This window comes from Macaca nemestrina, chromosome 15, assembly GCF_043159975.1.
Source record: "Macaca nemestrina isolate mMacNem1 chromosome 15, mMacNem.hap1, whole genome shotgun sequence".
Taxonomy (NCBI): Eukaryota; Metazoa; Chordata; class Mammalia; order Primates; family Cercopithecidae; genus Macaca; species Macaca nemestrina.
This window is the reverse complement of record NC_092139.1, coordinates 12681356-12692713: the sequence shown is the minus strand read 5'-3', so window position 1 is coordinate 12692713 and position 11358 is coordinate 12681356. Positions and strand designations below refer to the sequence as shown.

Here is an 11358-nt window from a genome sequence, read left to right as displayed (position 1 = left end):
AATAGAGAGGTATTACAAAGAGCCCTGTTTGGAGAATCCTTCCCAAATGCAAGGGTTTTTATTTTTTATAGAGATGAGGTCCCACCATGTTGCCCAGGCTGGTCTCGAACTCCTGAGCTCAAGGGATCCTCTCACCTCGGCTTCCCAAAGTGCTGGGATTACAGGCATGAGGCACTGTACCTGGCCCAAAGGGTTTTGTTTTGTTTACGTGGGGGGAATAAGTATTCAAATGCTGGTTCTACTTGTTCTGGTTAAGATGGAAGCAATTGCAAGTCAAAATTTTACCAAGAAAACTGGATCCCAGAAACTCCTTTAACATCAGACTTTTTTTTTTTTGAGACAGAGCCTTGCTCTGTCATCTAGGCTGGAGTGCAGTGGTGTGATCTCAGCTCACTGCAACCTCCACCTCCTTGGTTCAAGCAATTCTCATGCCTCAGCCTCCTGAGTAGCAGGGATTATAGGCACATGCCATTACACCTGGCTAATTTTTGTATTTTTAGGAGAGACAGGGTTTCACCATGTTGGCCAGGCTGGTCTCGAACTCCTGGCCTCAAATGATCTGTCCTCCTTGGCCTCCCAAAGTACTGGGGTTATAGGTGTGAGTCACTGTGCCCAGCCTTAACATCAGAGATCTAACGTGAGGTCAGGGGGACAGTGTACGGAATTTTGCAAGTCCAGGAACTTGTGTGTGAAAATCTTTTATTTTTAAAAATTTTGTGTAGAGGCAGGGTCTTACTCTGTTGCCTAGGCTGGTCTCAAACTCCTGGCCTTCAGTCATCTGCCCACCTTGGCCTCCCAAAGTACTTTGATTACAGGCATGAGCCACTGCACCTGGCCAGAAAATGAATCTTTAGTTTCACTAGCCTCTGAATGAAATCCAGTATTTCTGCCAATTTTGGATGTAGGCACCAAATCACAGTAGCATTAGCCAACCTGTGCTTTAGTCAACAAAACAAATTGGATATTTTCATATAACATCATGGCCATTGTAGATTGCTAGTTCAAAATAAAAGTAGTTACTAGATCTGCTGCCAGAGCTTGTGTTTAATGTTAATAAAAACACACCTAACAATTTAAAAAATATTTTGATAACTATTTTAATGGCAATGGTTCCTTTTGCAAACCTATGCATTTTATTCTTTTAAACCTCGCTGAGCAGATTCACGGATTTCATCGAATTGCCAAAGGGGTCCATGACTCAGAATGAATTGTGTCTTAAAGCAGGTCTCCTAAGCAAGGGGCATGGGGTATTGAAAGGGGATCCACCTCAGAGACCCAAGACATGGGTTCTAATCCTGACAAGCTGCTTGACCTCAGACAGGCTTCTGTCTCTCATGCCTTCACTTGCATCTCTATTGAAATAAAATTGGGCCAGGTGCAGTGGCTCACAGCTGTAAAAAGCACTTTGGGAGGCCAAGTGGGGAGGAGAGCTTGAGGCTAGGAGTTGAGACCAGCCTGGGCAACAAAGCAAGATCCCATCTCTACAAAAAAAAAAAAAAGCATCTGAAGCAGCCTGTGGGGAGTAAACGAGATGCAATCGTGAGTGTCTCCTAAGAGTAGCTTCTCAAGCTCAAGTGGCCAGTGAAACTCACATAAATAATCCATGTTTGGTTACCAGAGATCAGCATTTGAGCAAAATTTATAATTTTGTAACCTGCCTATGTTGGGGGAATGCAACGTTGGTCATTCCCGCAACACTTTCCCCAGCACACAGGCAGCCCAGGGACATTTTTCCAACCTAATGATACTCACGTTTGAAATCTTTTCCCATCCTACTATAGACCTCATCATTCTTGCAAAAGACTTTGTTCTATCTCAACACTTAGAACTCATGATTCTGTTCCTGAGCTGCCCACCTCTGCCAGTGGGAGACGCCCTAGACTAAGGTGAGAGGTTAAGGAAGCTAGTGGAAGGCTGGGCATGGTGGCTCACACCTCTAATCCCAGCACTTTGGGAGGCCGAAGCGGGCGGATCACTTGAGGTCAGGAGTTCAAGACCAGCCTGGGCAACATGGTGAAACCGTCTCTACTGAAAATACAAAAATTAGCCAGGCGTGGTGACATGTGCCTGTAATCCCAGCTACTTGGGAGGCTGAGGTGGGATAATTGCTTGAACCTGGGAGGCAGAGGCCGCAGTGAGTATCACTGCACTCCAGCCTGGGTGACAGAGCAAGACTCTGCCTCAAAAAAAAAAAAAAAAAAGAAGCTAGTGGAGAAAGACTACAGGTGCCCGGGTCCAGCAGAGCAGGTTAGACTCCCCTGTACCAGCTGCATGACGCTGAGTGAGTTAATGTCTCTGAAGATCAATTTGCCTCGCAAAGATGAAGGCAAATACTTTCCATTGCGAGGTCCCATCAAAATCATGAAGCGGACACTAGTGAATGTTAGTGGGCGCCAGGGCTTGTTCCTCCCATCCAGAGACCTGGATGGTCACCCCTATCCAGGAGTCTTGATTTCAATGGTCAAAGGGCCTTCCCACAGCTTATTAGTGATGCAGACAGGCTTAGGTATGCCCTTGTCTTCAGAAAACTGGCTATGTTATTTGCAAAGCTCCATGCAAAACATTTTCAAAATTGTTATTCAAAAAATTAAGCAATTTCCAGTTGGTGACAGAGCATGCAACCGCACAGGGGGCCTCCTGACTATGGGGCCCTTTGTGACAGCACAGCCCGTGAACACGGTCCATCTCCAACTCGTGCGACTCTTCCCCACCCTGGTTCCACACTACAATCACCTGCAGAACTTCAGAAAGTAGAGATGCCCTCGTAGCTCCCCCCGAGAGATTTCAAACACCAAAGAGGCTCCCAGGGGATCGCAGCAGGCAGGCGCGGTTGAGTGCTACTGGAGTAGAGCCTTAGGATGCCTTGGAAGACTGTCATGGCCCAACATCCACAAGCAGCAGGCAAAACTGTCCCCATAAAGCCCCGATAAGACAACTGCTTGCGAACGGAACACCTCAGGGTCTTTAGGACCCATATCACGTGCTTAATACCTCCAACCCCATGAGCCTGCCTTACCGTGCAGAGAGCAGAGGATGCTCATGGGCTCAGCATCTCCCCTTCCAGGTTTTAACCGGCACAGCCCACTCCAGAGGAACCTGCTTCCCCACGTCCCTTGTAGAGCTATGGTGTGTGACTAGGTGGGGAGGCAAGCAGCAGCTTATGTGTGACTTTCCAGCAGTGTTAAGGACACGACCTGCTGTCCTGGTTGGAGCTTAAGGTGTCATCTGGGACTATGTGTTAAAGATGTGTGTGGTGGGGGGCATGGGAAGATACAAGTCATGATCCCTGCTGATCATAAGGCCACAGTACCTAGATCTTGGTTATTCCTCCTCCCCCTACAAAAGAAAAAAAGCAAGCAGGGCTCAGGCAGTGGGGGAGACAGAGGGAGCCAACTTCTCTTAAGTCAGTAGATTGTATCATTAGGCCAAATGCCAGGCACGACCCATTTTACAGAAGAGCAAACAGACTCACGTGACATCCCTCTAGCTGAACGAGGCAGGGATTCCCCATCTTCAACTGCATTAGCTTATAACTAAAAAAAAAAAGGTGGCTTCTCAGAGTAGAAGGATGGTTGCCAGGAGTTGGGGGAAATGGGGAGATGTTGATCAAAGGGCACAATCTTTGTCATGACATGAACAAATTTTGGGTTGTAAGGCACAGCATGGGTTGTGGTGGCTGTGTTGATCTGTGGTAGTCATTACACAATGCTTAGGTATTTCCAATCAACACATTATAGACACTGAATATACACAGTCTTTGTCCAGTTAAATATTTAAAAGAGGCAGCTTTTGGCCAGGCGCGGTGGCTCATGCCTATAATCCCAGCACTTTGGGAGGCCGAGGCAGGTGGATCACGACGTCAGGAGTTCGAGACCAGCCTGGCCAACATAGTGAAACCTCGTCTCTACTAAAAATACAAAAAATTAGCAGGTCATGGTGGCAGGCATATGTAATTCCAGCTACTCAGGAGGCTGAGGTAGGAGAATCGCTTGAACCCAGGAGGCGGAGGTTGCAGTAAGCCGAGATCGCACCATTGGACTCCAGCCTGGGTGACAAGCGTGAAACTCCATCTCAAGGAAAAAAAAGAGACTTCTAGGAAGTCACAACCCTAACCCAATTTATTACTGAGTCAAATTGTTATGTTTTAGGAAGTTTCTTCCCCTTATCCTTCAGTTTCTGCATTTAAACGAGGGACAGGGGCTTGGTGGGGTGGGAGAGGCCATGGCCTCAGGCACACATTTAAGGTGGTATCCCAGATCTCAACTGATAAATACCATAATGCAACTTTTTTTTTTTTTTTTTTTTTTTTTTTTTTTTTTTTTTGAGACGGAGTCTCACGCTGTTGCCCAGGCTGGAGTGCAGTGGCGCGATCTCGGCTCACTGCAAGCTCCGCCTCCCGGGTTCCCGCCATTCTCCTGCCTCAGCCTCCTGAGTAGCTAGGACTACAGGCGCCCGCCACCGCGCCCGGCTAATTTTTTGTATTTTTAGTAGAGACGGGGTTTCACTGTGGTCTCGATCTCCTGACCTTGTGATCCGCCCGCCTCGGCCTCCCAAAGTGCTGGGATTACAGGCTTGAGCCACCGCGCCCGGCCCATAATGCAACTTTTTAAAAAACCAAAATGAATGCAAAAGAAACCTACAATGAACAGGATGTCAGAACTCTAATCACGGGATCCAACTCTGCTTGCACAGCCCTGACTTGCCCTAATCCCAGGCCAACTTTCCACAAAACTACGAAAACAAAGCAGACGACCTGTGAGGCCACCATTTGCCAATCGGCATTAAGATATTTTTTGGCGACTGAGTTCTCAGCACTCCCTTAAGTCTCATGTCCCAGGCGAGTGCCTCACCCTACAGAAAAACACCTGCAGACAGTTAAAGTTCTTACTGCAGTGCCTGGCTAAGTCATGATGGCAACCTGAATTGAGGCTCATCTGCTTTCTTAGAAGAGGTTAAATACAGGGAGACAAATAAGCTATTTGTGCTCTGTAGTGTCTAGAAGGCAGCAAGAAACCTTAAGCAGAGTGGCAGGAGATCGCCTTGATTTCTGCTTTTCAATGGGGATTTTACAAGCTGATCTGAGTAAAAATCAAAAGGATCCAGTTTTCCCCAATACCTGACGGGAAACTCATCTGTCTGTGGCATGAAGCAACACCTTCCTTAAAGTGGCCCCATGAAATTTTTTTAAAGATGGAGTCGTATTGCTACCCAGGCTGGACTTGAACCCTTGGGCTCAAATACTTCTTCCCAGCTCAGTCTCTCAAGTAGCTGGGACCATAGACACTCATTACTGATGCTGGCACAATTTCATGTTAACATTTCTCCCTTGCCTTTTATCCAAGGCCAATCATCCTGTTGCTTGTACTCAGGGGTTAACAGACTGGCCTTCCAAATCATGTCCTTTTTATAAATAAAGTTTTATTGGCCCAGAGCCAAACCTATTTCCTTCCCTATTCTCTGTAGCTGCATTACAGTGGCTGAGTTGGAGCCTCTGTGCTATAACAGGAGGGGCAACAGAGCTGATGACAAGTAGGACCAGCAAAGCTCAAAACATTTACTATGGCCGGGCGCGGTGGCTCAAGCCTGTAATCCCAGTACTTTGGGAGGCCGAGACGGGCAGATCACGAGGTCAAGAGATCGAGACCATCCTGGCTAACATGGTGAAACCCGGTCTCTACTAAAAAATACAAAAAAAAAACAAAACTAGCTGGGCGAGGTGGCGGGCACCTGTAGTCCCAGCTACTCAGGAGGCTGAGGCAGGAGAATGGCATAAACCCAGGAGGCGGAGCTTGCAGTGAGCCGAGATCCGGTCACTGCACTTCAGCCTGGGCCACAGAGCGAGACTCCGTCTAAAAAAAAACAAAAAAAAAAAAACAAAAAAAACCATTTACTATCTGGCCCTTAACTGGAAAAGTTTGTGGATCCCCGGGGCTCAGGTGAAGTCAAACTGCAAACACTCTGTTTCCTCTTCCAGATCCAAAGGGCTCTGCAAATGGAGGCTGGTATAAGAATTGCCATTCTGAAGCCTGTAATCCCAGCACTTTGGGAGGCCGAGGCGGGCGGATCACAAGGTCAGGAGATCGAGACCACAGTGAAACCCCGTCTCTACTAAAAATACAAAAAATTAGCCGGGCGCGGTGGCGGGCGCCTGTAGTCCCAGCTACTCAGGAGGCTGAGGCAGGAGAATGGTGGGAACCCGGGAGGCAGAGCTTGCAGTGAGCCGAGATCGCGCCACTGCACTCCAGCCTGGGCAACAGCGTGAGACTCCGTCTCAAAAAAAAAAAAAAAAAAAAAAGGAATTGCCATTCTGGTCTGTGCCATGTTAGCTGCTTCTTTCTATTAAGGCTGTTTTATTTGGTCATTACCTGTACATGTTAAGTCTCATTCTAGCAGGTTTAGCCAGTTCAGCCCCCACTTCTGAATGATTTAACTCCACTCACTGCCCCCTTCTAATTTCCTAGAAACGGTAAGATAAGACCACCCCTACACTCCTAGAAGTTTCCTGGTCCTAGACTTCCCTCTGAGCCTACTTTTCTGAATGTTGGAATTCTTACCAGTCTCAAAAATTCTTTTCAGTTTCCCCAAGTTTTTTATAATACTCATTCAGCCTTATTCTCTTGAACTACACTCTCAGCTTTGTGCAAATCCATTTGTGTCTCTGCCAGAAAATTTGGTATCTTTTAACGTGTTTTACAAGTCACACTTGCCAGTTCAGAGCAAAGTCCTCTGCAGGAGAGTTTGCTATATTCTAGGGCCATGGGCCACATTGAGCCTGCCACCTGTTTTTGTAAAGTTTTATTGGAACACAGACATTTGTTTTTTCTTGCAATCTATGGTTGCTTTTGCACTAAAACCACAGAGCTGAGTAGTTGCAAAAAACTTTATGGCCCCCTCACTGCCTGAAGTATTTAATACTAGGTTCATAGCTTTTTACTCACCTCTGCTTTACTGGGAATCCAAGTTTGCTGGGTGATACCAGCTTAGATATAAAACCCTTAAAGTCCATACAGCCGTTAATAACAACAACAAAAAAGCCTTCTAAAAAGGCTGATATCTTTCCTCTTTATCTAAAGAGCTACAACAAGAAGTACAAGGAACGTTTATGTGGTTTCAATCTATGGGTTCCCACTTGAAATGTCAACAACCTTCTAGAACAGAAATGCAGATCAGACTCAACGACAAACAGCAGAAAGGTAACAATAGCAACTGTACAATCGCGCCAGCATTCAGTAATCACTTTTCTGATCAAAACCATTATCTCCAAAGAGACTAATTCTATCCTGGGTCTCTTTTCTTCTTACAATAGAGATTCAGCAGTAGTATACCATCACCCTGCTGGAAAACTTCAACGGAATCAGATTTACCTAAACTACCACTGTTAACAAACTAGGTACCTCTATTTCACGAGTGAAATAGTCCCTTCCATACAATCTATAAAATTTTACATCCTTTTTTCCTAGTTTACCAAGAACAATGGATCCACTTAATCTGTTTCAATTCCAGAGATATTCAACTTGATGAGGGCACACAAGAATTTATATTAAAAAAGAGTATTTGGAGGAAAGATGCCAAAAGTAGAAACCAAGCAACTTTGGGTAAGTATTATATCCACTGAGATTTCATAACCTCCTAAGGATCCATCTATGAGAAGAGGTTGGATTTTCAGTAGTTTGTCAGTTCAGCAAACACTAAATGCTTTCGGTGATGAAACAGATGCTGGTGTGAGGCTGTCCCACGTATCACATATCCCAGCACCAAGCTCAGGGCCCACTGGGCCCCTGGACTTCTCTCTCCAAATAGAAGTAAACAGAATTTTGAATTCCACAACAGACAAGCACAGGCTGGGCTAGTTAGCTTGATCTTTGGCGCCACCTCCAGATCAAACTGCATTTCGTTTTACTAGAGTAGGAACTCATTGAGAAATCCAAGGTGCATTTATAATTAAGTTACTGAATGGGGTGGGGGCTGGGGATGGAGAACCTCCTACCATAACTGTCTGTGGAGGACTGCAAAATTGAGTATTCCTTACATCATGCTACCATGAGTCTGCCTTTTTTATTGTAAGACAACAGGTAAAAGAAACCACACAAACGTAAGGCAAACACTTAGAACGATCACCCAGGTTATGAAACAGACGTTTTCCAGCAACCCCAGACCCTTCATGTACACCTTCCTCACCTTAACCCTTCCCACTATAGAGATTAGTTTTAGTTTTCTATATCGTCTAACTAGTGTAATAATTCCATCAGAGATGGATCAGTTTTAAAATTGGAATTCATTACGTAAAAGCTATCCCCATGGGATAGAGCAGGGCTCGGCGGACCCCTCCTTTGAATGACCAAGTCGACTTGCTCAGATAATCCTTGGAGGGAAGAGACAAATGCGAGAAGTGTCTCCACAGCACTGTTTTGCTTTCATCACTGTCGCCCCAGCCATCGCGTCTGGAGGCCTGTGAAGTTGGAGCGGCCAGCCCCGCAAGGGGTGCCCAAAACCTGTCTCACTGGCTTCACACCTTTGGAGGGCTGGGCAACAGCACCGCTCAGAAGTTCCGACAGCTGACGACCCCCTTCGGCTGAGCTAGAGGTCTTGGCTGGGCTCTAGGGGAGCCTCCAGCTGCCCCACGGAGACCAGGGTGCTGAGCTGCCCCGACGCACCGCTTTCCGGTGGGAAGGTGACCAAGTCTGAGTTCTTGTTCTCGCTCTGGTCACTGTGCTGCTTCTTGTGGCATCTCAGCGAGTCATCCCTGACGAAGGAGGCGCCGCAGGTCTCACAGCGGAAGGCCCTCTGCGTCACGATCTTGGCCACATGTTGAGAGCTGCTCTCTCTGAGCCCTTCCTTGCCCAGAGGGGCCCAGTTCTCCGTCTTGGCCTCGTCCCTGTGCACCTTGTCGATGTGCTTGGCCAGGCTGCTGGGCCGCTTCGTGTCGAAGCTGCAGAAGTCACACTTGAAGGGACGGTCCTTACAGTGGACTCTGCTGTGCACGCGCAGCGCGGCCGCGCTGGAGCAGGAGTAGCTGCACTCTGGGCACTTCTCCGGGTGGTCGGCCTGGTGCAGCCGGCTGTGCTCCAGGAGGTCAGCGCGGTCCCGGCCCTGGAAGGCACAGTGCAGACACTTGAAGGTGTGCTTGATGCGGATGTGCGATTTGAGATTCGCCTTCATGGTGCAGCGGACGTCGCAGAACTCGCACTTGAAAGGCTTCTCCCCCGAGTGCACGATCATGTGCCTTTTCAAGTCCGAGCTGATTTTGAACTTGGCGCTACAGAGCCAGCACTGGAAGGGGGTATCCCCTAGCAATGGAAGGTGTGTTTCCATTAGAATAGGCAGGCAAAACAGACCCTCCCACCCCAACCTGCCTCAGCACACTTGGCCGCAGTGAGATGGCCGAGTTTTGTGAACTCTACCCACAACCTCCTAAGGACAACACTTGTTGTGCATATTAATGCAATCTTCACTACAATCCTATGAGTGGGTACTGTTACTCCCACTTTACAGATGGGGCAACTGAGGCTACGGAGATCAAGTTACTTCACTTAGGTCAAACAGCAGGGATTTGGAACCCAGGCACTATGGCACTCAAGTTCATATTCTTGATGACCCCTTCAGTTTCAAATCTAAACTCCCATTTAACTTGACATCCCGGAATTGAATGTGCAAGAAGAGGTGAGATTTAAATTACAAACAACTGCTTCAAATCAAGCTAAGACCTGTGAAGATGCTTACTATAGTGTTTAATCTATATGACATCAGTTATTGAGCTTGTATTTCAAGTGAAAGCTTCTTACTTTTATAACTACAGGCTGAATTTTATTTATAATCTTAATGCATAATTATGGCAGCAGGGGACAAATAATAAAGAGCCATGGTCTACTCTCTAATTTAGAGTCCCATTCCCTGGAGACATTGCTAAGGGTTTCTAGTTGTTTTGAAGGTTGTTGCTTTAAACATCAGTTGAATATACACAAAGATAAGCATCTTATCCTATACACCCATCCTTTCCCTAACCTCTCCCTGCATTCTGGTGGTTGTGACTTTTACACTTTTTTTTGTTTTTGAGACAGTCTTGCTCTGTTGCCCAGGCTGGAGTGCAGTGGTGTGATCTTGGCTCACTGCAAGCTCCACCTCCCGGGTTCATGTCATTCTCCTGCCTCAGCCTCCCGAGTAGCTGGGACTACAGGCGCCCGCCACCACACCCGGATAACTTTTTGTACTTTTTTAGTAGAGGCAGGGTTTCACCATGTTAGCCAGGATGGTCTCGATCTGCTGACCTCGTGATCTGCCTGCCTCGGCCTCCCAAAGCGCCAGGATTACAGGCGCCTGCCAGCACACCCAGCTAATTTTTTTGTATTTTTAGTAGAGACAAGATTTCACCATGTTAGCCAGGATGGTCTCGATCTCTTGACCTCGTGATCCGCCCACCTCAGCCTCCCAAAGTTCTGGGATTACAGGCGTGAGCCATTGCGCCCGGCTGACTTTTGCGCTTTTAAGCTGAGTAGTAGCCTCACATCTTAGTCCATCAGCTTGAGATTTTTTGAGGATTCACTCCTCTTCTCCACACTTAACTCCTCACTTGTTAGAAGCAGCTTTCTTTTCACCTTTAAGTAAAAAAAATTTCCATTCTGTCTGGTGAATTCTCATACTTTAATCATTTTCAGATTTCAAGTTCAGAAGCCAATTACAAATAATTTAAATGGTGACTAGGAATGTGATATTCATCGGAGCCAAACACTGCACCAGGATTACAATCACTTCCTTCTAAGTCTGCTGTCACACTCGGGCCAGTGGATGGGGTAACCCATCAATATAATTTTGTTTGCTTTTCTTACATGCTGCTCATTTGGGGGCACATTTTAGCTTGCTTCTTGATTAGATTGTATTTCTTGAAAAAAGGCATCTCAATTTCAGAAGTCATCCACTCTCACAATTTTATAACTTTCACAAGGAATTTTTTTAATGGATTTTTAAAGCTTCTGATTTAGTTTCTCTTGACCTTCTATACAAGTATCAGCCTGATATTTCTCTTTGCTGCAATCCCAGTTAGCCATATTCAGGTATTCACATATCAAATATCTCATGCCAGATGTTTTCTCCCTTCCTTTGCTAGAGTTTATCTTCTAGTAACTCCCACTAGCATGGTGGCTGGGAGTAAAGTCTTGAGTCCTTGCACATCATTCTATTTTGCTCTCATACTTGAGGTAATTTGGCTGGGTATAGAATTCTAAGTTCAAAATCATTTCCCAACTCTTGAGGGCACTGTTCCATTGTCTCCTAGAAGCCAATACTACCCCAGACATATTTCTAGATACAGATGTCCCCTGTCCACTCCCTTCCATCCTGATTGGAATCTTGTGAGCACTTTTA

At 46.4% G+C, this 11358-nt stretch overlaps 1 protein-coding gene across 3 annotated transcripts in view; it reads right to left on the bottom strand.

The window, feature by feature from the left end:
* Window positions 1–6308: 6308 nt before the first annotated feature.
* LOC105470663 (ZFP64 zinc finger protein) overlaps window positions 6309–11358 on the bottom strand; it is a 100952-nt gene continuing 95902 nt past the window's right edge. The window contains exon 5 of one of the 3 annotated variants that reach the window (XM_024789392.2): window positions 6309–9287. In XM_024789392.2, coding sequence (XP_024645160.1) covers window positions 8578–9287 — 710 coding nt within the window. In that variant the 3' untranslated portion in view covers window positions 6309–8577. The remainder of the gene's footprint in view (window positions 9288–11358) is intronic. The other 2 variants (XM_011722841.2, XM_011722840.3) reach the window with 2 other exon arrangements.